The following is a 24860-nucleotide window of genomic DNA, read 5'->3' on the forward strand; positions in this document are numbered from 1 at the left end:
ACGACCTCCGGTCTATACATCGGGGTGTACTATCGCTGAGTATTCGTCGGTTCTAGTCACTCGCGTAACTCTAACTTTTCATCTCAACCACAACTTACATAAAAATTATAAACCAATTTAAATCAATTAATCTTTATACCTGGTTATTATGAAAAATAAACAAATAATTACAAATTGTTTTTTGTCTTTCAGTGCGTTTGTTAGCTTGTTTACATAAATAAATACGTCATGAAATACAATTAAAAAAATTAAATACAAGCTTAAACAATTAATTATGCATTAACATTCTGTTAATTAAAAAGTAAACAATAAGTTTTTAATGTTTTGTTTACGTTTTAAATCATCTATTAATTAATTCATATGTTTTTGTTGGTCCTAGTTAACCAAAGTAATTAATTTAAATATATTTATAATTTTTATGTTAAGTGTGGTTGAGATGAAAATGTAGTGTCACGAGCGGGACTCGAACCAACGACCTCTGGGCTATACTTCCGGGTATACTACCGCTAAGTATTCGTCGGTTCGAGTCACTCGCGTGACACAAAATTTCCATCTCAACCACACTTAACATGAAAATTATAAATATATTTAAATCAACTATTAATCTTTATGGTTAGTTATTATGATAAAAAAAAGTTAAAAATGTCTGGTTTTTCTTGTCTTTCTTTCTGTAGAACTGTTTTCACAAGTAAGGGATTTTTTTAGCAGTTTAGAATGATGACATAAAATCATTGTTAATCATGAATTTGGGTGGGGTAGGAAAAAAAGGTCGGGTGATAAAGTTTCTTTCAGTAATACGTTTCAAACGCAATCTATCAGGGGGAGAACAATTTATACTAACTTGAAAGACCGATTGATTTTATCGGCGTACTCGATTTATGCGTTTCATAAAACATTACGAACAACTGCACCGCTAAAAAAAAAAATAATATAAACAATTATAATATCAATTAAAGAAATTTATATTGTTAAAATTTTATGAGGGGTAATTAAGAAGGCTCTGTTGTTGGATAATTAGCTACAAGTAGAAGTGATAAATTTCAAGTTATAAATGGGGTTGGTGTTGGGGTGGAAAATAACCGTAAAGGCTTGCCGTGTAAAGGGGAGGCCGACCGACGTAAAAATTACCAGGAGTGTGCTAAATGTTTCGAAAGAGGTTTATTCAGTTAGTGGCGAAAGACCAACCCTTTTGGGTAAGTGTTTCTGGCACAGTTTCAATTCCCTAAATATGGACCGAACGATTAAGGATTTTTCTCCTATAATGAAATTTCACGTGTTGAAAGTTAGCTCCAGGCTGCTCTATTTTTTACCCGTTTTAAAATTTATACCGTCGCAGAGAAAGAAAAAAAAAACTCTCTGGCCGGACTTGTTTATTTTTACAATTATAAAAATCCTTTGAGGAAAATCCTGAAAGCATTTTTTTTACCTTCTTACTTTGAAGTTGAAAAACTTGTACAGTGTTCATTTTTATTTTGTTCCCCTTTCATTCTCAAACGTTTTACAGACGAGAAACGATCAAATATTCAATTTCTTTCAAGTCATTCCAACATCCGATCCTTTTCACGTCGTTTGCTAATAAATATAAGCCCATAAAATCTCCGGAATCCGGTCGACTTGAAAAATATCTGGGAACAACAAACAGTCGGGCCGGAAGGGCAACAAAGGAAAGTTGGTCGTGGCAATTTGCCATGTACAAAGAGGCCAAGTTGTTTGCCTACTTGTTAGATTTTCCGACACCTGTTCTGTGAAGGCTATCAGCGAAAACGCTCTAGTTGATATCTTTCTCGACACAGGAAATTATAATCTATAACACGAGTCTACGTTATTTGAATAAACATCTAAATTCTTTGAGACCAGGGCTTATTTTTTGCAAAGTACGTTTTCTTAAATCATAATGTACAAACGCAAAACATAAACAATCAAACTCGTTAGGGATGTACACCTCGGTCTTTCAAGCTAAATACATGTCTTGTAAAATCTTAAAACACACAGATTACACTGAAAAAAACCTCATAGGATCTGTTAGCAAAAAAAAAAAAAAAATCAGTGAATACACTTAAAATCTCCAAAACTTGGGGAAACACAACAACCTGATAATATCGTGGGCACTAAGACACAATAGAATTTTGGGTAAAGAAAAAGCAGACTCACTGTGGACGGATGAGGATCTGCAAGACCATACTGCCCTGAACCTATTCATGGGATAACAAAAATAAACACATGCAGATAAAAAAGTCAGTGTCACGAGCGGGATTCGTTGAATTTTGAAATATGGCAAAAAGGAGGGGAAATTCAAAAGGTTGGGTTGAGATGGGAAGATGGTGTCCGAGTGGATCGAAGTCACGATAGCTCAAGTGGTAGAACAGCAGCGTATTTAGCCGAAGGTCGTGGGTTCGAATCCCGCTCATGACACAGACTTTTTTTTATCTCAACCAATCCTTACATAAAGATTAATTAATTGAAAGAGTTATTTGGTCAATCGGACCACGAAATCTAATGGCCTTTGTACAATGTGGGTATTATTCGATGATGGCTCCATTACTAAGGTTATGCTATGAGAAGAAAGAAACAGCCACCCAAATCAGCTTCGAATGTGAAGCAACCACCAAAAGAAAACGCAGGGAAAGGAAATGGTAATAAAGACATCCAATGACCTGGCAATCCTTAAAAGAAGGATCGTGTCGATATACTAAGGAACTAAGGCTGCACTGTTTGGGGAACATAAATCTCCGTTTCCTAGTATCCTTCATGATCATCATCATCAAAAGTAATTTCTGCGTCAAGATAAGCATCAAAGGTATCAAAAATACAAAAAGATTTTTTCAAGGGTTTTGCCTGAAAGAATCGAGTTATAAAACACCCATTCTTCAAATGATTTTTATTTAAATTTTTGCCTAAATTTTCCAACGCTCCAAACAATTTCTGTTATTTCTTATTTTAAAGTTAAACTTTTAAAATGGGTTTTTATTTTTATCCAAGACTACATAAAAAGAATAATTAATTGATTGAAAGAAGTAACTGGTCAATTGACCACGAAAACGTAAATGGTTTTAAAATAGGCTTGAAAAGTAGGATTAAAATTGAACTTTCAAATTTCGAACGGTAATATTTTCTTATTTTAGCCTCTTTTCTTGATCGTGTTGAATAATAATTCCAGTCATAATCTGGCGTTATAAATAAAACAAAATTTGAATTTTTTCCTTTTGTTCACACTTTATACGTGTATTTTACACATATTTTACCTTAATGTCGTTTATGAAGAAACTGAGATTGGCTGCTGGAAAAGAAGCCTTGGATGTACAATTCGCCCTTATTCTCTCACCAAGGGTGTATTTCTGTTTTTCAACTCGGATGTCTGGTGCACCTCGAGGCTCCTCTGAAAGAAATGAACGTTATTATTTTTAAATTAATTATACTTTTTATCTAAGGTATTGGTTGAAAATTATAATTTAAAATAATTAATACGTGTGGTTTTTAGTGACCGTTAGTTAATGATTATTTGAGATCGTGAGATGCGGTCTGGTGTGACGTAGGTTTTAGAAAAATATTTTCTTTATCCTGCCAACGTTTCGATCTTTATTGAGATCATCTTCAGGGCTCAAATTGTTTGTTTTCCGTGAAAATGTGTCATTCTTGGGTGTCGTGTTGAGAGTGCCCAACACAAACAAACACTTTGTACAATACGGTTAAATGTGACTACTAAATACATATATGGATTTATTTTTTCATTTTAATATGGCTTCAACGGAACAATTAGAACATAAAATATCATGTAAAAACGAAAATACGATAGACTCTAGAATGTACTTATTAAAAAATATGTACTCAAACTTAAATTCAAACAACCTTACAATTATAATACACTGCAGGCAAAAAATTCCACCCAATTGATTTTTTCATTTTCTCGATAAAGGCAAATTCTGCCCTTAATTTAGCTTTTTGTTTTTATCAATAAATATTTGTTCATGCTATGCTTTAAATGGGGTATATCAATTTGAGGTAAACGCACTCAATCCTTAATCCATTTTTCAACGTTTACTTTTTACGGAATTTAAAATGTTTAGTCTGCCTCATGTGAATTCTGAAGCAATAAACTGTTTAGTTTTCATGTTTGTTTTCTTAATTTCAATTTTTAGAGTTAAAAAATGTAACTTAGTGTTGCGCGTGGTATGGCACTTATTGATGATGGACTTTCCATCAGGTATGCGGCTTTTGCCATCGGAGTCCTTACGAAACTCTGCGAGACGCCGTTAGACGTTTTCGAGAAACTGGGTACTACCATAGAAGGCCCGGTTCTGGAGACCTAGGGTAACAGAACCACAGGATGACCGTTTTTTGACTTTGAGAATTTTGCGAAACCTGCATCTTACTGTTGTTCATACGATTCATCAGCTCCAGGAAGTTCGAGGTGTCCAAATTTCTGAACGCACTGCTCGAGGAATCATGGACACAAATCTGTATGGATTGATGGCTTTTCGCCCTGTAAGAGGACCAGAATAGAACAGAACACACAGAGTTGCACGGCTCCCATTTGCTCGAGAGCACAGCCATTTGTCTTTTCAGGATTGGTCTGCTGTACTTTTTACAGATGAGTGTAGATTTGCTCTACGATCTCCAGATGGGCGTGAAAGGGTGTGGAGAAGGCGAAATGAAAGGTACGAAGCCTGTAATTTTCCCCGACCTTTTCAACGTAGCTTAGTGATGGCGTGGGCGGGAATTTCAATGGAGAGTCGTACAGAGTTTGTTGTTCGTGGAGGGTCTTTGACGGCCACTCGCTATGTGGTTAAAATTTCGGATCATGCGTTGCCTATACTCGATGAAATCAGCGATAATCCTATTCTAATGCACGATAATGCCCCGTCCACATGTCGCTCGCATAGTACAAACTTACAGCATAACACCAGGGTCTTAGCCTAGCCAGCCCGTTCTCCAGACTTGAACTTCATTGAAGATTTATGGGATAACATCAAAAGACAAATAAGAGTCACGTCCATCAGTTCCTGATACACTCCTCGATCTTGAAAGGTCTCTTTGTGAAGAATGGGCTAACCTCCAGCAAAGAAGTATGCCGAGGCGTCTTCGAGATGTAATTAAGGCAAGAGGAGGAAATAAGAAGAAAGAGGGAAGACAATCAGTGAATTGATGTAGATTAGGAAATTTTGCATTCTGTTTCTTCGAGTGAAAGTACTAGTTTCACTTAGCCTCTGATGAAGTCGTTGTAAAGTGCTCGACGTCTCAATGTTGAAAACGGGCTTGGTATTCTCCCTTGCAGCAGTAGCGTTACCGTTGCAGTAACGTTAAATGAAATGCATATCAGCAAGATGTGCATTAGGAAACAAGGGCATAATTTAAAACACCAACCTGAGGAAGTTGTCAGGTGATAACATAAAGCAAACTAACAGTAAAGAACTGACACGAAACTCAAAAGCCAGACGGATTTTTTTTGAAAAATTGAACGTGCCCCCTACATCGACATCAGTTTTTTTTAACAAAATGCAAAATTTTTGGGCCTTCCAGAAGCACAAACCAAAAAGGTGGGTATACCGCTGGAAGCTAATTGAATGGAGAACGTTTGAGGGAATTTGAAAAGCTCCAGGAGTTTGTAGTTATTAAGAGTTACCAATCCAATATTTAAAAAAAATTCCAAATTTCAACTTTTTTTCTGAATTTTTGGTGCAGAATTTTTTTTATAAATTCTGCAATGTAAATAGGTTCTTTTAAAGCAAATTTAACGTTCTTTCAGGTGGCACAAATCAGATTTTTCTACAGTCAGTAATTCTGAAATTTATAATCAATTTAGTGGACCCAAGTTGAAAAATTAAAAAACACCCAAAACCTGAAATTACTTCTTTACCGTTGAGATTTGGACAGGGGCTGATAGTATGTTTTTTGTTACATATGAGTAGAAACAACAACTGAAATTTTCGACACATCGCCAGATAAAAATATATACAAATTATGTTATATCACAAGTGGGTGAAATTTTTTGCCTGTCAGTGTAATAAACAAATTAGATTAATCATAAGTTCATCACTTGACAGTAAAACAGTCGATGCGACATACAATCCAATGTGATTGAAGACTAATGGCAATTAATCAATTTTTAGCAAATTTTGTCTCATCAGTCCGTTGAAAAGAAAAAGATTCTGCTTACCTACGACAACAAGGTGGGTGCTCTGAATGACAGTGTGAAAAAGTGGTGCGTCCGCAGAAACTTCGCATTTGTAAAGACCGGACAGCTCTTTTTGAACGTTGTTCAGCGTGACAACAGTGCTGTTTGACTCGTAGATCTAGAACAAGAATAATTTAAAGATTTATAATTGATTCGGTTGAATGAGTTGGTGTGGTACAGTTTAAAATTATCATTCGTTACTGTGTAAAAATTAAAACATTTCGATATATGATAATAAGCCCGTAACGTAAGCGTTGGCAAGGAAGAAAGCGACTTCATCAGGCAGTTGGATCTGATTTTCGTTTGCTTTTTTCATTAGAATAGCAACACGCGTTTCCAATTCTGGTGGTTCAATTGCAACAGTTAATCCCCAGCCAAAACGAGATTTTAGTCGATCTTCAACCCCATTAATATCTTTAGGATAGCGATCTGAGGTCAGAATGATTTGCTGGTTACCTTCGAGTAAAGCATTAAAACAAGACAAAATACACAGAGAGGCAAAAAAAGTGGTCATCCTTAGTATTTTTAATTATCTCTTAGACAAATCTCCATTGATTATATTAGAACAATATTTGGCCCGTTTTAAAGAATTAGAGGTAAATAAAACACAAATAAAATATCTCACTTGGGTTTACAATTGGACTTTTTTAAATAAATTTTTGAATAGTGAATCTCTTCTTTGTTGGTTTTTCTGTAAACAGCAGAATATGTCAACCCTCGGAATGCCGGTGTTTTTAAAAAAAAAGCCCATTTGTAAGTATGTCGGGTTCGAATGCAGGGCCACTGGATTCGAACTCGGGACCTTCACCTTACAGTGGTGAGCGCCGTGTCAACGCCTAAACCGTTGCGGCCACCGACGCCCCTATTTGTGAATTTCAAATTTGTTTGAGTGATGGTTTTAAGCGATACAGATTCATCTAGAATCATAGCATTGTTAGAAGAAGCGTATTGGTGCTTAACATTCCCAGAACAACTGTCCGAAGGGTCTTCCATCCCTACCAAGACACTGGAGGTTACTGAAGAAGGACCAGGTCGCCATCGTATCACATTTCGGAGATCGCAATCGACATTCTTACCAAGTTCGAAATGTTAATGTCAGTTTACGAACTGTAAGGCGAAGACTTTCAGAAGCGGATTACGTGCGAGAATACCTGCCACTGGTCCTGAACTTCTGACAAGGCACAGAACAGCTCGTTTAAATTTCGCAAGAAATCACATCAATTGCTCTGAGTAAGATTGAACTAAAATCGTGTTTGCCGATGAGTCAAGGTTTTGTTTGAGGTCTTCTGACGTCCCAGAGAGGGCTTGGCCCCGCAACATTTTCCCTCCGGAGAAGGATGTGGTTGTGTTATGGTTCGGACAGGAATTTGTATGGAAGGTCGCACAAACTTGATCTTCATCGAGGGTCCCCAAACGGCGATACATTGAGGGTTGTGATCAGAACAAATTGTTCCTTATATGCCACTAATTGGTGATGGTTCTATTTTTTTGGCAATGTAAGGCCACCACAGCTAGGACCGTCGGTGACTTCTTGGAAATGTAGTCAGCATGTAGTCCCGACGATTTGTCAAGTCCGGTGAGTCAATTTACAGGAATGAAGAATGACGCTCTCTTGGAGGAGAATGAAAATATTCCACAGCAGTTCATTCAAAACCTCATAAAATCGATGCCACGTCGAATGCAAGCGATGATCGACGCAGGAGGACGAGAGACTCCGAATTGAATTGGATGTTTTCTTAATTCTCAATTTCTTCTATAGCAACGTTTTTGTTAAACTTTATGTAAGGTATTGGTAAAAAAGTCAGTGTCACGAGCGGGATTCGAACCCACGACCTTCGGCTCAATACGCCGCTACTCTACCACTTGAGCTATCGATCCACTCGGACAGCAACTCCCCATCTCAACTACAACCTTTCGAATTTTCCCTCTTTTTTTCCATTTTTCAAGTATGAGTAAAACGAAGTATAACTTCACTAACATCTCCCCGTGGCCACTTCATATGTCGCCGAGAATCGAATCCTGATTACACGACATTTGAAAAGTGACAAAAAGGAGGGAAAATTCGAAAGATTCGAAGTCACGATAGCTCAAGGGTAGAGTAGTGGCGTATTGAGCTGAAGGTCGTGGGTTCGAATCCCGCTCGTGACATTGACTTTTTTATCTCAACCAATACCTTACATAAAGATTTTTTTTACATAAAGATTAATTAATTGAAAAAAGTTATTTGGTCAATCGGACCACGAAATCTAATGGGTTTTTGTTAAAATTGTATTACTCAGTTAAATTTTTTAATTGAGCTATATCTTATATTTTTATTTAAAATATCCAGTAAAGTAAACAACAAAAAATAAAAATTATAACGATTGCAAGTATTTACTAAAAAAAAAGAGGATGGCTACTTTTTTTGCTCTAAGTATGTTTGAAATCATGTTATGAACCTGCCGTTTCTCCCGTATGAAGCTATAGCAGGTTTCTATTTATGACTTCTGTCTACTGTGTTAGCTGTCCATCGGTCATAAATTACTACCAGGATACAAGAGTAACGGGGATATTTCCTATATGAACGGAACAATTTCCTTGAATTAAATCACAAGTGACGTACCCACGGTGTCATGGGACTCGATCGAATCCACCTCATTTGAAGTGATGGAGTTGAACTCGTGGTGGCATTTTACAAATTAAAAACAAATCCAAATTACAAAATGTGTAAACCGAAAAAATAAATTATGTAATCTTCGCTTTTAATAATGGTTTATAATAAAAGATGGAAATAAAACCGTATTGTGTAAAAGTCACAAAAGGCTTAGATGGACAACTTAATTATATTTGAAGGCATATCCTTCTTGAAATGAGGAGAGAAAAATGTGCCATTTTGTACAATTTTGTTACAATATTCATCCGTCCTTTCTCTTCTGATAAGAGCTATTGATGGATTACATTGCAAAGTATTTTTATGCGATGAACCATTAAATGGATTCCCTGGGCGGACGACGGTCTTTTGTGAAATGGGTTTTGGTGCCGGGTCCATTATTCTGTCACCTTCTGCGCTCTTCTAAATTTCCTAATTTCCTCCTGTAAAAGACCAGTAAAATTAATGCCAATAAGGTATTGATTACCCACTTGAAGTAGGTGCACAGTTTGGCAGCTCTAACCGTGACGTCGTCTGGCCAAAGCTTTATTTAATATTTATGATTCATAACGAAAAAATAAAAATTTATTAGTAAATATTTTTCTATTTAATACAGTGATTCTCTATCTTTTTTTGTCGCGGCACACTTTTAACGATTTCAAAATTTAGCGGCACAAAAAAAAAGATAAGTTTAAAAGTTGTTTACTTACCTATAATACATTGTGTAAAATAGTTTATGATAATAATGTCGAATGTAAAATAAAATAATAATGTACTAAAAAAACAACAGTACGTTTATTATGGGATTAATTACAAGTTATAAGAATACTTTTAATGAGAAATTTGAGCTTGATGTTTTTTGATAATTTCGTTTATATTTGGTCGTAAAAACGACAATTCTACTCTGATATCGTCTTCTACATTTAACAGTCTCGATCTTTTTTCGTTTTTATGTTAATACTGAAAATCCGAATTCACACAAATAAGATGTAGAAAATTGTAATACTATTTTTAACGTTTTTTTTGCTATCATGGGATAATCGCATCTAATATTAATCCAAATTGAATTAATTGATTCTTCCGAATATTTTAATATTAAATCACGATTATCAGACAGCGAAATTAGTTCTTCTTCTTCATTCAAAGTTAATTCAAACACAGACGTCTTCGTTATCACAAATGGATTACGAATCCAATCAAAATTTTTTTATATCTAAATTTGGGAAATAATAATTCTCTCCTCTAATGTTGTCAAACGGTCAATAACAATTTTATGAATAGTTTTATTAAAATCTTTTGGGACTGACTAAAACTTTTCCAAATTGCCTTCCTGAGCTTTATTCTTCCATAATGTTATGTTTTTGGAATCCCACCAATTTATCTGTTGTGTTGAACATATTTTCTTTTTGCCCTTGCATACATGAATTTATGCTATTAAAAATAACAAAAATGTCTGATAAGTAAGCTAGTTTAGCACACCATATCTTATCGTCCAACAATATGAACAAAACCATAATTTTTATTTTGGTCAAAAAACATTTTCATTTCGTCTTTTAATTCCAGCACATGAGATAAAACTTTTCCTCTGGACAACCACCTTACTTCCGCATGCAGTAACTAAGATGCGTACTTAGCTTCCATAGCTTGGCATAAATTACTATGCAATTTTAATTAATAGTAATTTTAATTACACACAATAAGCGACTTTTGGGGGCGTCGGTGGCCGCAACGGTTTAGGCGTTGACACGGCGCTCATCACTGTAAGGTAAAGGTCCCGGGTTCGAATCCAGCGGCCCCGTATTCCTGTACCAGACCTACTTACAAATGTTTTTTTTTTTTTTTTTAAACATGGCACCCCGACGGTTGATATAACCTCTGCTGTTGCGAACCCTCGTTAAAAAAATGATTTTATGTAATTAACCAGTTTAACACATTTTTCCAGAACTATTTTCAATTCTGATGTCAAATATTTTGTAACAAGTGTTTCTCGATGCAAAAAACAATGGGTGTCTAATATATCCCCAATCATTTTAGATGTCCAGTCATAGCTGGAGCACTAAACACGAATATCTTCCACTCTTGCACAGTAATAATGCATACGCATAGTATGCATTATGTTGTGCGATATCAACTTTAAACTGTTATTGTCAGATAACGAAATAAGTTACAACATTTCTGATTAACGTCTCCGCTAAAGATGTCCATACATCACTAAGATATTTCTTAAAATAAAAATCGGTTGAAAAATAAGGAAAAAATCGCAGTGTAAACAACTGCTTGCATTGCAATTTGTCAGATTCGTCTGGACAGATCCCATTCGTTTTCGTCTGTATACGCAAGAATTATTGCGGCTGCAGTGGAAGACCTCCATGTTGTTCAATGCAATGGGATCATTCGTACGTAAACGTCCCTATTCGGATGAAGAAAATTCGTATGAAAACGCTTCCAAAGGACGGGCAGCCCACACGTATGGACCGACTAGAGCATAAAAATCAGTTTTTATGAACGCGTTAAAAAACAAGTAATTAAATTTTTTTATGAATTTAAATACCTATTTCTGTTAAATACCTATTTGTAAATTTTCTTTTTAAATTATATTATTTAATAATTGTAACATATTCATATATGTATATATATATATATATATATATAAGTACTTTTCTTGAATTTAAACTTTACTTGTAATAAAAAAAACATTATAATTTTTGCTATATACATTTGTAAAATTTGCCGGCACACCTTAAGAATTTCGTGGCACGCAAAATTGCCGCGGCACAGTGGTTGAGAATCACTGATTTAATATTTTAAAAGGATAGTTCTACTTACAAATTGGAAATGACACTACTCACACGTTGTGTGTAGAACTATCCATTTCAACTATTGAATAGTGCTGATATATCTACATGACAAAGTGTGAACAATTTAATGATTTTAAATGGCATCTTATTTATGGTTTTCTCAAACTCTCTAAGATTAATAAATGTTCACACGTCGTTAACAACTAAGACTTTAGGTGGATTTTTTTTTACCTTTGGATGTTACGCCGTTTCCACACATAACCGGGATTCCACTATGCGGAGGTACGTGCTCTGAATTCAGGTAAAATCGAATTGTATACGGAGCCGGTAAAATATATTAAACGTGCGAGAAAATCGTTAAAATCAGTCCACAACATACGTACAATTAACTGGCAATTTCCAAGATTATGAAAATTATGATGAAAATAATAATAGTCTTGAAATTGGCTTTAAGTTATTCGAAGATCGTGAGATGCGGTCTGGTGTGACGTACATTTTCTTTATCGTGCCAACGTTTCGATCTTTATTAAGATCATCTTCAGGGCCTGGGATTTGTAAACATTGTTCCAATTAATTAAGGTTTTTAGTTGAGATGAAAAAAAGTTTATGGCACGAGAGGGATTCGAACCCACGACCTTCGGCTAGATACCCCATCTTATGAGTTTGGTTGAGTAACCACCTTATTGAGTTGAAAAATGGCAAAAGGAGGGAAAACTCATAAGGTGGGGTTGAGATGGGGAGTTGGTGTCCGAGTGGATCGAGGTCACCTTAGCTCAGGTGGTAGAGCAGCGGCGTATCTAGCCGAAGGTCGTGGGTTCGAATCCCTCTCGTGCCATAAACTTTTTTCATCTCAACTAAAAACCTTAATTAATTGTCATGTATTAATTGGTCAAGCGGACCACGAAAGTAGTGAATTATAGTTCCAATTTTACAAATACATGTAGGATGTGAAAAAAAATGAATTTATACAATGCTAGAAAATTTTAGATTAAAAAAAAAGAAATTATATCGATGAAGTCTCTAATTTTATGGAGTGTTTCATTGTTTATAAGATCCAGGTGAGATTTCCTGAGCGTACTTTCGTGGGGGAATGGTTTTCCCTGTGTATTTAAAAAACAAAAACAAAAAAACCTTGATTTCAGGGTGGCTTAGTTTAAGGATGGGTATGTCAGCTCTAACTAAAGCACGTCAAAATTCGGTATCGAAACCGGACATTCCAGACCCAGCACTTCTGGCAGCTTGTGGCACAAAAGTTTGTTGAAACTTAAACTTCCTAACTTTGTTTTCCTTGTGTTTTGCTGTCTTTATGAGCTGTGTTACCAAAAAACGTGTAGCTGTTGATACAAACACAGTATAAAACGTCTCAATCTCCCTTAAAAGTCTCACTTGAAACCTCACGCACATACTTTTGAACAAGATCTTTCGTCTTTGCGATGACTTTCGGCATTTTAGGTGTAGTCAGTTCACAACACACAAATAATGTTTCACGATGGAAAACGTATGAGAGACTGGGTAAAACTGAGAAGTATGATGGCAGGGAAAAAAGAGAACTGAGGTCGTAATATTTCCATGCATCCAATTAAACTATTCCAAGAGAACATTTACAGTGGTACAAACACAACTCCTTTCTTCATTTTTTTCCAAAAGAAGCAAAGGCGACCGAAAGTTCGCGGAAAGCGGAGGAGCAGCGACTGAAGCTCTTTTCCGGAGAATTTTTTGCTTGCTCAGAAACATTAAAATATGACGTGCCAAATACCAATATGCCTGATATGGAAAAAATTGCAATTACAACCCACTTATGCAAAAATATGCATTTATGACAATGTATGCACAAACATGCAAAATAAATATAGTTTAAATTGATTCCAAATGCTTCAAAACATATACAGCTTATTAAAACTGGATGTTTTAGTTAACCAGGAAAAATATGCAAATGCATATATTTCACAGACATCGTGATTAGTATAACCTATGTGTATTCACTGTTCCTTTGTGGGAACATTCCAGTACAGGTAACAAAATAAAAAACATACTAAACCCGCACAGTTCTTAAGAGTTGTGGAAGTGTTGGACTTTGAACACAAGTTTACGTTGACGTTACATAATATAAACTTACATGTATTGTTATATAGGTATTATTATGGAACATTACATAATATAAACTAAGGTGTGCATTTATATAATATATTTATATGATATTAATATTTATTTAATTACGATTTCTAAAATTCGAGAAACTTGGAAGGATCAAGGACATTAAAATTGTTAATTATATTATTAAATAGTCAGATTTTTACGTGCTAACATAATTAATTAGTTTATTCTTTTAACGAAAGTTTTTTATGAGAACGTTCCATAATTTAATAATTTTAGGTTAATTAGAAACTAGCTGCGACGTGCTTACTATGCTAATATTCACCGGACATGGAGCCTTCGTATTACCATTCGTTACTGGCAACGTAAATTCTTTGTAAACGAAAACACAACACAAATTTAAGGTCAACTTAAGAATAAATAGAACTTTATATTTTGTTTTTGGAGTATAGAATAGTATTATATTTGTAAATTAACAAGAAACTAAAGTAGCTTTCTTCTAACGAAATATATTCCGAACTGTTATACTATTAAAAATGTATTGACTAAAATTAAACTGTATAGTTCTTTGAAACAAGATTTGTCTAAAAGTCTCTCTTGGCAGTAAACATTTCAGACCTCGGTTACATTAAATATTTTTAGACCCTTGGGTAAAAAGAACGAGAAAAGAGACAAATTAACTAACCTCTCTCTCAATTGTTAAACGGAACGGTGCGACATTACTCAGGAAAAGAGTCTGTCCACCTTATATTGCTAGGAGACAAGGACTAATGCTCCAAGCGACTGAGACTGCAATCTTCGTTAATATACCGTTCCGTTATATCGGAATTATAACCGGGATATACCTGCGGGGCATCTTCTCTTTATCTTCGAGACGAGACGAGTCACGTTTATCGTCAAACAGAATCGTTCGGAGAACTTAGTCTAAATTTTCTATATTCCCAAGTGGCAAAATTATGCCAAGATACGATAGCCGAAGCCGCCTGTTACCACGGTCCTCAGAGGCATACATAAAAGATATAAATAAGTTTGTCTTTTTATCTAAAGTTGGAGTTTTGGTTAAAACTGTTTAGCGAGGTCGAGAATCCAAAAGCACATTGAGGCGATCTCGTTTTCATCCCTATAATATATCTCTACACAATGCATCAGAGAGATTTTTGCATAACGTTTCCGCTATGCCAAGGTCAATTTCATTCTAATGGCCTATCTTCCACCATGACCCAAAAAGTGACCACTGAGTAGAGAGGGGGATGGTCTGTAGTGGTCCATATTGGGCAAAGTCGGATATGGTTCGGAGAACATAGGCTTGGGGAGCGGTCTCACTAAACACATCAAAGGTGGTCGATATGTGCAAACAATGCGCGCAGTAGATAAGTGTCGTGTTCTCACGCTGGGTCAATATTGGCCGGCCATTGTTTTTTGTTTACAACCAAATTTCTGTCAATAAATGTTAGCAATTATATACCGTAGCCAAACACAAAGATGCAACACTAGCGATTGTTCGACTTCCATATCCAACATGGCACAAGATTGGGCCAAGTGTGTTGAATCAAGCTCATGGCGCCCAGCTTGGTGACCAATGCATTGGTCTTTCCGTGGACCATACTGAAGAGGGGCCATCACTAAACCCATCAAAGGAGGCTAACAAAGTGCGCAGTAGATAGGCGATGTACACCCATAAACTGAGCCAATATTAGTTGGCCATTGTTTGTTTCTTTCGAAAAAGGCTATTGTTAGGTTTCTGGCAATATTGTATAAATATTAATTATGCACCCTAACCAAATACAAAGCCGATACAGCGGCGATTTACTTGACCTCGATATTCATCACTGCACAGGAGAAGCAACTGGGACATTGAGGCCATTGGGCCATCTATTGACACAATGTATGGAGCAAAGCCCATGGCCAGGTGTCCCCAATATCTAAAAGATATCAAAAGCTAAGCTTGTAGTTTGTACAAATAAATAACTCAACATTAAAAACTCCGAGTGAATTGAAGTCACGATAGCTCAAGTTGTTTGAACAACGGCGTTCATGGGTTTGAATCTTGTATGTAACACTAGCTTTTTCATCTCAACCGAAACCTTTGATTAAAAATATAATTAATTAAAATTAACAACTGTATTGAAGCATTGATTGGGTGGGTTGGAGTGAAATTGAACGCATTTTTTCGTTTGTAGATGTAGATGTAATAGTCGGGGTGTAATATACTGCGCCCTTTAAGTATTGTATCCCCGTTCTCTGGCTAAAGCAAATCGGTGAGTCCTATTTCATCAAGAAACTTGATCAATAGGCCCGGTTTCAGTGTTTGAAGCTCTTATTATACACATTATACATCCCAAAACAAGTGTAGCACTGCAGGTTGTTAGTAGAAGTGTTGGTGTCTTCTCTACCTCTTTGCAGAATCTGCATATGCCGTCTTAGATTATTTCAATCTTCTTTATGTGTTCATTTAGCTCCATTTAGCTTTCAGTGTCCTGTTAAGAATCCTGTTAGAATTCGCAGTTTATTCCTGCTCCCTTTGAGACATTCTGTAATTTCTTTTCTTCCGAAATTTGTTGAGATTCTTGGATTGCCTGTGTCCAATGAGTGAATTCCATTGTTCCTTCATTTTCTTTTTGTCTTTCTGTCTGAGACACTAATTAATAGTGTGGGTTCCTATGCCACAGAAGGGTTCGAATCCTGTCAGCGGTGTGGTAGCTCCTTTTCTTGCAAGGGTGTCCGCTTTTTCGTTGCCTTCTACTCCCATGTGTCTTGGGACCCAGCAGAGGCTGACTTTGTTCTACGTACCTAATATATTTAATTTGGTTTTGCAGTTCAGCACCATCCTTGAACTAATGATATTGGAGCTTAGTGCTTTGGCTACTTGGCTATCTGATATGATAGCTAGGCTCTTGTTTTTGTAGATCTCTGGATTGCGTGAATCTCAGCTTGGAAGATAATTCTCCTACCCCTGTACCTTCTTGTGTTCTAGATCCATCTGTGTACCAAAGGATGGTGCCATTCTTGAAGGAGGTGTTTCCCTATCGTTCCCATTCTTTTTTGGTACCTAGATTTATTTGGAAGTTTTGATTAAATTCAAACATCCTGTTCATACTGTCTCTTGGAGCCGTGAGTGAGCAATGTGATGGTCTATTTTTTCGCTTAGTCGGCAACGTTTATGCTTGGACAATCTGGGCAATTCAAAATGGTGAAATTTTAGACGTTGAGAGTGCGGTTAGGTCGTTTCCGATAATATAAAAACGACGATTTCAAAAAATGCGGAACAAGGATATAAGCAGGGCGTTGACCTAACATAAACCCGGCAGTTTGTGAAAAGTTTAAACATGTCTTACAGACCAAAACAGCAAGAATAGACAGACAAAATTAGTCGACCATACTTCAATTCAAAATTAGTTAAAGAAATTAGATACTCCTGGATAAGTTAATGAATAAAAATCTTCAAGGCGTTTGTAAACAAAAAGGCGATTGTAGCCAATTACATTGATTTACCATGTGCAGTCAAAAGTTTTTTGGAAGATCTCCCGATCGAATTGTATCAAATTTATTAAGAAAAGTGGGACAAATGTTTAGTTCTTAAAGCCGAAAACCGTTCCAATCGAAGCCTTTATACGACAAGATCCAATGGAGAATGGTCGGGGACGTAGATTTTCGATTTTGAATTTCTCCCGGTTAGAAGGAACACTCCATTTTCCATGGAGTAGATAACAAATAACTTGTAAGGAGAGTGAAGTGTGATGGAGGTATGTTCTTGTTTGCGACCGTAACAAGGTCGTCCATCGTTCAACAACTAACATATCAAGATTAAGCTAGGATGAAGGAAGCAATCTTGGAAGGAGGCGAACCTTCTATTATACCGCACAAACGACTTGCCCCCCCCCATCCTCTGGCGCTCCTGTTCACATATATATTTTCCATACTTTACTCAACTCCGGCCCGGCTGATTTATCGACCTCATTTTGAATTTATTCCCGGAATTTCCAATTTACGGGCGAGATTAAAACATCTAGAAATTGTAGGTAATTCGATTTTAAGTATTAACAGGCATAAATTTTACACGCTCAATTAATAATGCCGTATCAAGATATTTGAAGTATCAATCATAGTTGGACTTGTTTTTCAATTAAGTGAAGAAAATTTTGTCCAACCAATTTATTATATCCACATTTTCACGTTTTCGAGTATTGTTATGCTGCAAGTGGTAGGGAATTATGTTTTTATCCCTTCACTTTCCTAAAATTTATGCGTTTTAGCCCACACTAACTCTCAAGAGTTTAGAATAGTAGAAATTGCCCAGCAGTTCTAGGGGCTATTACTTTTATCGTACTCTCGATATTCGACTAATTTTCAAGCGGACTTGGATTTGCAGTCAATTTAATTGGTAATTTATTTTTTTGAAGGATCAAGAGAAAAAAAATTCTGTAAGTGAATATAGTTTAGCTTTTTAAATCTTTCAAACTACAGTTGTCGCTCATCGGGCAAAACATCCGACGGTTAAATGGTATTTACCACGCCGCGACATCACTTGTTCGTTATTTATTAAACGATTATTGATGGTGTGGATGAAGACTGATTAATCAAGCTGTTGTTATGTAGAGGGTGGACAGGTTGTCATCCGCTTAATGTATAGCCGATGCCGCTATTCGATTCAAGTTTTTTCACAACTCCACCCTATTGTTGAAAAAATATCAATCATCTTTCGGTGACGATATTTTAAGTAGCTTGGCGTAAATGTGAGTGAAAAATAGAAAGAGACACAGAGAGAGAGAGAGAGAGAGAGAGAGAGAGAGAGAGAGAGAGAGAGAGAGAGATAAATAGCTAGAGGAATGGATAGACGTAGATGAATTTATATATATATATATATTCAGATAGATAGATAGATAGAGGTAGATAGACATAGAGATAGATAGATAGAAAGATAGATAGATAGATAGATAGATAGAGATAGACAGATAGAGAGATAGAGAGATAGATGGATAGATAGATAGATAGATAGATAGATAGATAGAGAGATAGATAGATAGATAGATAGATAGATAGATAGATATATAGATAGATAGATAGATAGATAGATAGAGAGAGAGAGAGAGAGTGAGAGAGAGAGAGAGGTGAGAGAGAGGAGAGAGAGGTGNTATATATATATATAGAGAGAGAGAGAGAGAGAGAGAGAGATGTATTGATAGACGAAGATAGATAAATAGACCGATAGATAGATAGAGATAGATAAATAGATAGATACATAGAAAGATCCAGAAAAATATATAGATCAATTGATAGATGTAGGTAGATATATAGAATCTCAGATAGACAGATGGACATAAAGGAAAGAGGGAGATTAGAGAGAGGGGAGAGAGAGAGAGGGAGAGAGAGAAGGAGAGAGAGAGAGGGCGAGAGAGAAAGAGAGAAAGAGAGGGATAGACAGATAAATAAATAGATGGATTGATAGAAACAGATAGATATATACCTCGTCAGATGAGATAGAGAGAGAAGAGAAAGAGATACAGATAAATAGATAGATGGATCTAACTCTAAGAAATTGGTATGTCACAAATCATTGTTCTCATATTGTTTGCATGAAGTTTTTTTTCTCGAAAAACGTTAAAATTAGTAAACAAATAGTGTATTTGCTGACTCGTACGTTAATAGGGTCTTGCATTCTGCACTTCTACTCAAAATTAAGGAGGAGCTACCAGACTCCGACACCTTGTCAGAGTCATATCTGACCGATAGAACATAGCATCAAACAAGACGACGTCAATTCGGTAACAAGATCTATTCGAGCCGGGGTTCCGCAGGGAAGCAAATGGGGGCCTTTATGTACAATGAGATATATCTGGTCGCAGTGCACAGGATGTTGCCGGCTATATAATCTATCTATGGTGGGGCCTTTACTTGTGCTATCCATGACATCCCCAGATCCAACTTGCAGACGTCCATGTTTGAAGATGATCTTGTTATACTAAGCAGAGGCAAATGGCCGATAGCTTACAAACAATTGGAAAATTTAACAAAATTGTTGGGAATCAACCATGGCATATAAAAATATATCCTCACCAGTCTACCCTAGTTGCAGAATCCTATAGCAGAATATTTTACACGACACCGATAGTCATATCTGTAAATCGGTTACTTGAAATTGATTCCATCAAATATTTAGGTGTCGCACTCGATAAAATATTGACATATTCAAACCATATTTGTTTCGATTAAACGACTTTTGGGGCAAACCTGTCTTCTGAAGCAAAATTGTTCATTTTCATTCTTCAATAAAAGGCTCTTAACCTATCACTTTCTCCAATTTGGCAGTATGCGTACACTTTCCTGGTGTCTGCAAGAGGCTCACAGTTAAAAAGATTCAGGTCCACCAAAATTTAGCGGCTTGGGATATTCGGAACTCTGTAATTCAACGTGATCTAAATATACCATACGCCGCCGAAATAGAGAAAGGAGCAAATGCGAAATTGTATAAAAGAACTGAGCACCCGAATACCATCTTCACTGATTTTGTTCAGTCCCTGCCGCAGGCATGTGAACCTAGAAAGCTAAAAATGAGACATCGTATTGACCTTTCTAATTTAGTATAAATTTAATTTAAAAGTTACAAATTTCGGAAGACAGCCCTGGATTGAAACCTCCATGTAAATTAGCGTTAATGCTACTGTACATGTTTTTCATTATTTGTCAAATTCTATATGACTAAGGTTCAATAAAGTGCTATAAATAATTATTAATAATAATACCATCCAGGGTCGTTTTATTATTCATCCTTTCTTGTGGTTCGCCTTGTTTATTACTGTGCAAAATTAATTGTCTGGAATGCTTTCTATGAAACTTCACTTTAAACATTATATTATAAATTATCTTATTATCGTCGTTTAGTAAATAAAAACGGATACATAAAAGTATTTATAATATAATAAATCTTGTTGTTTTTGTTATGTGTCTTGAAGGTATTAACCTTCAAATATCATTTTGACAGTTATGTCACTGTCATTTGGTCTTTTTGTATTTAATAATTCAGGCGTATTTTCTATTTATGAATGTCACAGCTTTTCAGTTCACCCCGTAGTTTCGTTAGGGATTAATTTCATGCCAACTCTAATGGTTTTGGTTGGTGGAGCGTAAAATCGGGCGTAATTGGATTGCATGCGGTGATCTTTGTATGATTTAATTGTCAGTCGTTATTAACAACATTTAAATTGTGATTTTACACATTCTGAATATTTTTCATTTCAATTGAAAACGAATCGAGGGATGAAATTGATCAAAGATCGAATAATTTCAGTCCGACGTTGGAACGAGTTACATTTCTATTTTGTCCATTATATTTACTGGTCTATTGACCAAATTACTTTTATTTTTATTGTATTACTTTTATTTTTATTACTTTTGTTTTATTTATTATTTATTTTTTCAATTATTTAATCTTTTTATGTAAGGTTTTTGGTCGAAATGGAAAAGTTAGTGTCACGAGCGGGATTCGAACCCACGACCTTTGGCTAAATACGCCGCTGCTCTACTGCTTGAGCTATCGTGACTTGGATCCACTCGGAAACCAATCCCCATCTCAACCTACAATCTTTCGAATTTTCCCTCTTTTTTCCATTTTTCAAGGATGAGTAAAACGAAGTATAGCTAACTAACATCTCCCCGTAGCCACTTCATATGTCGCCGAGAATCGAATTTGTGAGCAGCGGCGTATTTAGACGAAGGTCGTGGGGTCGAATCCCGCTCGTGACACTAACTTTTTCATTTCTATTTTGTGTTTAACTATTTTAACACTTACATCCACTTGTACATAAGGCAGTGGGAATACTCGAGTAGGAGGAGCTTCTTTCGGCACGTATCTGTAAAATTCTTGGTCTCCTTGATAGAATTTCACCGAGTAGAGCTGCACCCCTTCAAGATCGTAGTAGCAGAAGATGTGGAGCGTAGAACCGGCTTTGACGGCTCTCGGGATTTTCAGCATCACATCTCTAAGACACAGAAGACCTGTAACAATCAATTTATAAGCGTCAGTTTTAGGTAGTTCACAAATAATTAAACTATCAGTGAAAACATGATCCCGTTAATGATTTATCTGCATTTTTTAACCAAATGACAGACCATTTAAGACATGAATTATTACAATTGACTTTTTTTTGTGATGGACGTATGAAGGGGATGGTTGTTCCTAGACCTATTGTTGCTGAGCTTTATCCTCAAAAGTCATTACTCGACGGTTGTGCTCAAATAGTCGGCCCGTATAAGCAGTTTGTATCCGTTTTTTTATAATCGCGATTATGCCTAGTCATTAAAAACAGAATAACTAATTTATAAAAAATATATTCGTCGGCCAGTCACTTATTGTTCTCCCATGTGGGGAAATACTGTAGTATTTTTAATTAAAATATGGTGCACCTCAATAACTCTATACGCAAATTAATTATTCGTTTTATGTAAGGCTTAGGTTGAGGTAAAAAGTCAGTGTCACGAGCGGGATCGAACCCACGACTTTCGGCTAAATACGCCGCAGCTCTACCACTTGAGCTATCGTGACTTGGATCCACTCGGACACCAACTTCCGATCTCAACCTCACCTTTTGAATTTCCCCCCTTTTTGCCATTTTCAAATGTCAGCGACTTATGAAGTGGCCACGGGGAGATGTTAGTGAAGTGATACTTCTTTTACTTATTAAATATTAATCCACTTACCTTTTAGTGATCAATTGATCAAGTTACTTCTTTCAATTAATTGTTCTTTTTATGTAAGGTCTTGATTGAGATAAAAAAGTCAGTGTCACAAGCAAAAAGAGCGAAAATTCGAACCGTTGTAGGTTGAGATGGAGTGTTGGTGTCCAAGAGCAGAAGCAATTATGAAGCGCATAATTTGTATATTATTTATTGCCTGGCTCTTGCGATGCTAGGATTTGTAAGAATATGAAAGACACGGAAGAAAAACTGGATTTTTTTTACTGAAATCGAGATTCTGAAAAACATTCATGAGAATGATTTGAAACAAAAACTGGGGAGTTGATCCAACGATTTCCTTATTAATTAATCAACCATCAGGTCGCTGATCGATTACGGATGTGCACTATATGGACAAGCTAGGAAATCCCTCCTAAAAAAGTTGGATTTGTTACAAAACAAATCCATTAGATTGAGCTTAGGATGACTTCAATTCACTCCTATAAATGTTCTTGAGAGATAAGCAAGAGTCATGCCTCTTAGAATTATTTTACGGATATTGGCCTTTCATCCAGATATATCAAAAGATATTGGCAGATTAGCTGTTGACTCTTGGAAAATCCATAAGTCAACAAAAACAGAAGAAGAAAAAGACATAGCACGATCAAAATGCATTAACACGATAACAAATCAGTTACAACACCTCACTACAAATCAATACAACATATCTCAATAAACATACACCAAAACCAAAATTTCTCAAAAATAATTCGGACATACTCCTTCTTTCTGTTGATAAAACAAAACAAACAGTAGCAATCAGCAAAAAATAATACGAGGGAAAAATTAACAAAATTATCAACGACGCAAACACATACAGCGCAATCAAATCAGACCCTACACCTTCTCTCATCAAATAGACAAACAAAATCCTTCAACTTAAACTAAAAGAAATTGGCATGTACACCTACAAATCACTTCAAAACAATTTTCCAATGCCCCCGAAACTATACGGATCAATAAAAACACATAAACATTCATTTGTAAATTCCCTTACATACATCATGACAAAATTCCCTTACATACTCAACAACATAAAAAAGGCACTCTCAACACGACACCCAATAATGACACATCTACACGGAAAACAAACATTTGAGCCCTGAAGATGATCGAAACGTTGGCACGATAAAGCTAACGTTTTTATAAAACCTACGTCACACCAAATAATCGCCAAATAATTATATATACAGGGTGAATTGCTACTCGTGCTACAAACTTCTCCAGTAGATTCTTCACCCTAAAATGAACAAAAAAGTTCATATTGTCCATGGTCCGATTCTCAACCATTTCAGAGTAATTTCGCTTTTTATCGATTTTGAAAGATATCACGTCCTGGCGTCGGAAAATCGTGATATCTTTTAATCTAAACATTTCTCTGAAAATCTAATAGCACCGTTGAAATTCCCGTTAATTTTTCAATAAGAAGATGACGGTGGCAAAATGTTTGGGCTAATTTTTTGTGTTTTATTTCAGCCAGAACTACAAAAAGAGTGGAAAATTGTGTAAATCGGAAAGTGTATAAAGTAATCCAGAGTTTCTAATTTTAGTCTCAGAAGGCAGCAAATTTGAGGAAAACTACCTGATTTAATAACGCTTCCAACGCACTCGTCATTTTCTTATTTAGTGGTTGTGAGACCAAGATGTTGATGACAAAAAGAGAAAAAATGGTGGTTCAAGGATTGCTAATGTTTGAGAGTGACTTGCTACTCGTGCTACAAACTTCACCAGTAGATTCTTGACCCTAAAATGAACAAAAAAGTTCATATTGACCATGGTCCGATTCTCAACCATTTCAGAGTAATTTCGCTTTTTATCGATTTTGAAAGATATCACGTCCTGGCGTCGGAAAATCGTGATATCTTTTAATCTAAACATTTCTCTTAAAATCTATAAGCACCGTTGAAATCCCCGTTAATTTTTAGAGAGAATCAAAATCATATACATATATATACATATATATATATAATGAGGGTGGCCACTTTTTTGCCTCTGTGTATATACATTAACAAGTTTTGAACTGCTTCAAAACGTCTTGAATCTTACATACGTCATACATCATTGATAAGTTGTAATATGTCAATATTTGACTTATGTAAACACATAAAAATCTCCACTCCCTATTTATAACAATACAATAATAATTATTTATTCTTGTTTTTATTATCCTTCTTCTTTCCTTATAGATTCTTTCCTTTTATTTATTCATTATTTTTAAGCCATTTTTGAACGTGGGTATATAACCTCTATAAACAGGCAGCCTTAAAAATCTGTTATTTTTTCTTCGTTATTGATGACGTATCTTTTTAGCGTTAAGAGCATTTGGACGGACAATTCAGAAACTTATAAAAACCACTTCAACACTACTGCTCGTAACCGAACAACAAACCCTATAATTTCTTCTCTTGGCTCCAAGATATCTAAGGAAGGATAAAAC

At 35.8% G+C, this 24860-nt stretch overlaps 1 protein-coding gene across 1 annotated transcript in view; it reads right to left on the minus strand.

Annotated features, from left to right (window-relative positions):
* LOC106664169 overlaps nt 1–24860 on the minus strand; it is a 173562-nt gene that overhangs the window by 5115 nt on the left and 143587 nt on the right. The window contains exons 2-4 of the mRNA XM_014389624.2: nt 21480–21685; nt 6155–6290; nt 3243–3376 (exon numbers count right to left, since the gene is read on the minus strand). Coding sequence (XP_014245110.2) covers nt 3243–3376; nt 6155–6290; nt 21480–21685 — 476 coding nt within the window. The remainder of the gene's footprint in view (nt 1–3242; nt 3377–6154; nt 6291–21479; nt 21686–24860) is intronic.

This window comes from Cimex lectularius, unplaced genomic scaffold (assembly GCF_000648675.2).
Source record: "Cimex lectularius strain Harlan isolate CLEC.00 unplaced genomic scaffold, Clec_2.1 scaffold50, whole genome shotgun sequence".
NCBI lineage: Eukaryota > Metazoa > Arthropoda > Insecta > Hemiptera > Cimicidae > Cimex > Cimex lectularius.